The sequence below is a fragment of the Nansenia antarctica genome (assembly GCF_963989245.1).
Source record: "Nansenia antarctica genome assembly, chromosome: 7".
NCBI lineage: Eukaryota > Metazoa > Chordata > Actinopteri > Argentiniformes > Microstomatidae > Nansenia > Nansenia antarctica.
Window position 1 is genome coordinate 61,935,389 of NC_137677.1, and position 5,000 is coordinate 61,940,388.

A 5,000-nucleotide genomic window follows, 5' to 3' on the forward strand; every position below is an offset into this window, starting at 1 on the left:
GAGACCGTCTCTGTAATATCTAATTGTACGTCGCTTTGGAGAAAAGCGTCTGTTAAATGGTAAACATGTAACATAACATGTCTGGCTTGCACACTGAGACAAGATTGTAGAGTTGAGGCAACACCTCAATAAGTATTTCCCAGAGTGCCAGCGATCACTAGCCATAGTATTCATGGGAGGGTCACAGTTAGAGTTCAAGGGTAATCATTAAAAATGTATCATCGAGTCCCAGACAAGGTTAATAAGTATCTGTGAATTACTTTCTCGGGCCCGGCCTAGAAAATGCACAAGCTCAGCAGAGAGGAGCTACAGAACTCACACTGATAACATCTCCACTGTATATTATCTACATGGCCTAGAGACGTGAGCCTCAAACTCACTCATGAAGTACAGGCTCTATCATTCATTACCACTTTAATTGACAAAGTGCTGGATGTACTGTCGGCTGGGGGGCGGCTGCAGGCGCAGGAGGTAGAGCCGGTGTCTAATGATCTCAAGGTTCGGCAGATCGGCGGTTCGAACCCCGGCTGACCACATGTCAAGGTGTCCTTGACCATGGCAAGACACTGAACCCCAAATTGCTCCCAACGAGCGGGCCGGCGCCTTGCATGGTAGCTTGCCGCCATCGGTGTGTGAATGGGTGAATGAGAGGCCGTTGTCAAGCGCTTTGGAATAAGGCGCTATATAAGTCAGTCCATTTACCATTTACTGCCTAGACTGGGGGCAGGCAGGCAGTTTTCCACCAGCTGTGTGTGTTTGCTGTGTGTGTTCTCTCCTGACATGTTCTCTCAGCACAGAGTCACTATCTGACAGAATGAGGTGATCAGTGGCTTGATAGAGCATTTATTGGGAGCTAAGTATAGCCATCTGTGCTGAATTGGGTAGCTGTACTTTGTTCTAATTTCTCTTTTATATATATATATCTTCTATTTATTTAAGAGTTTGCAGCTTGTCATCGGCTATGTAAAAGAGTGTGGAAACGGCAACAAACTACGGTAATTGAGGATGAACAGCTCTCTCCTTCGTCCCCTGTAGGCCACATACCCCTAGTTTAGGGGTTAGTTAGCCTTACCTCAACTTTAACTCATTTCATGTTCACTGACATTTTCAATAACATAATATGCCAGGAGTTTGTGTACAGTACAGTTACAGTACCATGGGTTCTTGTGTCCATGCCCATAGATAATTAATAACTTTGTGTGGTTAAGGTCTCCGTTCAGGAGTCTCTGTTCCCACACCAGCAGGCTCAGGAACAGACTCAACAGCTGTTACTCTGCTGAACTGCCCCCCCCCCCACCACCACCAGGCAGCCACCCCCCTCCAACCCCCAACAAGAGGGACATTGACTCTCAGTATCAGGGTACTCCCCCCCATACCTCTACTGGCTGGACACTCAGGACTTAAGCTTTTTCACTACTGCTTGTTTACACATAACATATTTATTATATCGGTCTCTATTTATACATCTTACATCTAACATACCTCAAGACCAATTGCCCATGTTCAACTGTACATAATATCATATTGATATTCATCTCATGTACATTCACTTATTATATAGATGTATTTAGACTCACTGTAGTAATACCTTATGCTATAATAATAATCTAATCTAATCTAATCTAAACTAATCTTTAAGTCAAAGTGAAGCCTCTTAGACTAACCTCTACTTCGATACCCTCGTTGAGTTTCTTGCAGGTGGCAGAGATGGTCTCTGTGGTGCCAAATTCAAAGTACCACAACTTGTTCTTCATTCTGGAAACGAAACACAAACAGAGAGAGAGAGAGAATGTGTCATCAACGTCATTGAGTCCTTCAGTGGCGCTTGTTGTTGTTGTTGTTCATGTTCAGATGTGCGACGGCAGCATTATGTCAAAACACAGTGAGCCTACAGCCTACAGTTGGTTCTTGCGGAATTAACATATTGTAGTTGTCCTAGACCCCTCCAGCCGTGTTATAGACCCCCAGCCGCGTCATATGAAAACTACAACTGATGAGAACTGCATCTGACAGCTAGCTGCCAGGTTGGGGGGGGACAGGTCACAGCTTTGTTGACGCACCCCAGAGCCTCAGCTTTAGGGTCGTGCTTTCAGTCAGAGTAATGAAGCACAAATGAAGCACAAAGGCCAACACCACCAGCCAACATACTGTACAGTACTGCTGCTTTGCCATCGCAACAATAAACACATTATGGTTTGAGTGCCCCTATACCAAGGCTGGCACGACTGGCCCCTATACCAAGGCTGGCACGCCAACATTGACTTTGTAGGGGAGGAGCCAAGCCTCCGGCGTCCTACACTGCAAAAAGTAAATCTAACTAAGATGAAATATCTTAAATCAAGGCATTATATGCTTGTTTTTGGTCTGATTGCACAAGTTTTATGATCATTTTTTACTTGTTTTAAGGATATCTTAGCGAGTGAAATTTTCCTGTTCTGTTAGCAGTTCATTTTGCTGTATTTTAAGTCATATTTCCCCCATTTTATTTATTTATTTTTTTTCTTTTTGAGAGCTGACTTTTTGCAGTTGCGTGAGGTCATGTTATCCTCCCCCTGACTTGAAACACGAGGCTTCAACAGAGTTCATGTCCAGTTCTGTCCTGGAGTTTGGTTTGTCAGAAGTGACCTACTGGTGGAATGCATTGTTCACAAATGGCAACAATGACACTTATGCTCTTGTCAATACAACGGACTCTGAACTGAATTCAACTAATCTGAAAAGAGAGTTGAACAGAATAGAGCACCAGTGGAACACAAGCTAAACTGTCAATTGAATTTGGATTAAATTAAGTTAAATCCTTTCCTCCACTCTCTCTTCTTCTCAGATTACACTCAATCCCTATAGACAGGACTAGTGGGTCCATCCCCGGGTCGGTCTGCCTAAAGCCCCACCACTACTAACCCACAGAGAACCTCAACTCACAGCCCATCTCCCCGATTCCTACTGACGGACTGACACAGAGACCTTAGCCAGACAGGTGTGGGGAACATCACTAGCTCTGGAGACAACCTCGGGTCCCCAGGGGCAACCGGAGACTCTGTCAGGAAGCTGAGCGTGATATGGAACATACCGGTACTGTGTAGAGAGGACGGGGGGAGGGGTGCCTGTGTGTCTGTGTGTCTCTCTCTCTCTCTCTCTCTCTCTCTCTCTCTCTCTCTGTGTCTCTCTCTCTGTGTCTCTCTCTCTGTGTCTCTCTCTCTCTCTCTCTCTCTCTCTCTCTCTCTCTCTCTCTCTCTCTCTCTCTCTCTCTCTCTCTCTCTCTCTCTCTCTCTCTCTCTCTCTCTCTCTCTCTCTCTCTCTCTCTCTCTGAGAGAAAGAGAGAAGAAGAGTGGTGCACGGGCGCACGCACACACACACACGCGCGCACGCACTCGCACGCGCACACACACACAGTCAAGTTGTCCCTTCATTGTTACTTCGAATATGGCCGGCGTTGGCCTTGTGATTAGCCTCCAGTAGCCGGCGATCCCTCCCTCCCTCCGTCCACAGACATCGGCCGTACATCTCAGACTGCCAAAAGCAAAAACCCTCCTCAGCCATTCACTGCCCTTACATAATAGCTCCCTCTGTGCACCTCCCCCCTGTCAGACTCCCAGCCAAAGATAGCTTCCTGCTGGCCTCAGGAGCTTGTTCTACTCTCCCACTACAGGGGGAGGACCCAGTTCTCCTCCAGGTCCGGTCAAAACAAACAGAGGTGGCGTGTTTGTAGTCCTACTATGCTGGTCATTGCTGCAGTTTTTTTCGGTATGTTTCAGAGACATAGTACCACAGAAGGCCCCATCTGGCTGATGATACTGAAAACATGGTTATTGACACAACATGCTCTGGGCCATGTGGGCCATACAGTACAGACTCAGCACGCTGCTGTGTTACTGGGGAAATCATCGTGACGTTATAATTATACGGTTCTATCTCAAAATGTATTTATTTTTTTACATAATCTGATTGTTTATTAATGCCTGTGTGGTGTTATTTTTAAAATGTTGAAATTTGTTTAGTTAGTAATTCATGAAATTACAAAGGTTCCATCTCACAGAACATAATGGAATGTAAAAACTTTGACGCTCAATATCTCTGAACTACCCTAAACGGAGATAGAACCTTATCATTCTAAGATAGAACCTTATCATTCTAAGCTCACGAAATGTAGCAGAGGTGGTTTGGAAACCCCCACTCTGGAGATGGGTAGCTTTGTCTGTCTGAAACTCATGGAAAAACAACTCAAGTGTCACCCCTTGCCTTGGACCTTGAGAATGTCCTTTAGGTTTAACGGGAGACTCTCGGCTTGGTTTTCCAAGGCAGTAGACCGACCTGTGTTGGGACTCGTCAACGTCTGTCACAGAGGGAGGGAGGGCAGAGCTCTGGAAATATCAGCCTTTCAGTAGAAGAGCAAACAGTGAGCTACAGTGTGTGTGTGTGTGTGTGTGTGTGTGTGTGTGTGTGTGTGTGTGTGTGTGTGTTTTACTGCTTAAGAAAGGGCTATCCGGCTGCTACAGGGCACATCCACAGCTGATGCATCAGAGACTTGTTTATGCAAATGCATTTACACAACTGACTACGGTATGACTATGACTTTGTGTTGACGTACGTTTCCACACAAATGCTATATGATGAGGCTCAGTCAACATTTCGTGACGTTTTATAAGGTTCTAGAATCTACATTTTTGTCAATACAATTTTTGTCAATATATATTTTTTTTTTACATAATCTGATCCATTAGGTGTTTATTAATGCCTGTGTGGTGTTATTTTTTTTAAATGTTGCCATTTTTGAGTTAGTAATTCATAAAATACAAAGGTTCCATCTCACAGAACATAATGGAATGTAAAAAATGTTGACGCTCAATATCTCTGAACTACCCTAAACGGAGATAGAACCTTATCATTCTCAAGCTCACGATTTTATGACAATCAGGCAACATGTATTAACAGCAAAATGCAGTTACTGTAAATCATGTACCCTGTACCTTCTCTAACAATTCCACACTGTGACTTTAAGA

The 5,000-nt window shown here is 44.6% G+C and overlaps 1 protein-coding gene across 1 annotated transcript in view; it reads right to left on the reverse strand.

Annotated features, from left to right (window-relative positions):
- Positions 1–5,000, reverse strand: part of dgkg (diacylglycerol kinase, gamma) — a gene marked incomplete at both ends in the record, with an annotated part of 97,333 nt that overhangs the window by 17,159 nt on the left and 75,174 nt on the right. The window contains one exon of the mRNA XM_080535644.1: positions 1,665–1,755. Coding sequence (XP_080391770.1) covers positions 1,665–1,755 — 91 coding nt within the window. The remainder of the gene's footprint in view (positions 1–1,664; positions 1,756–5,000) is intronic.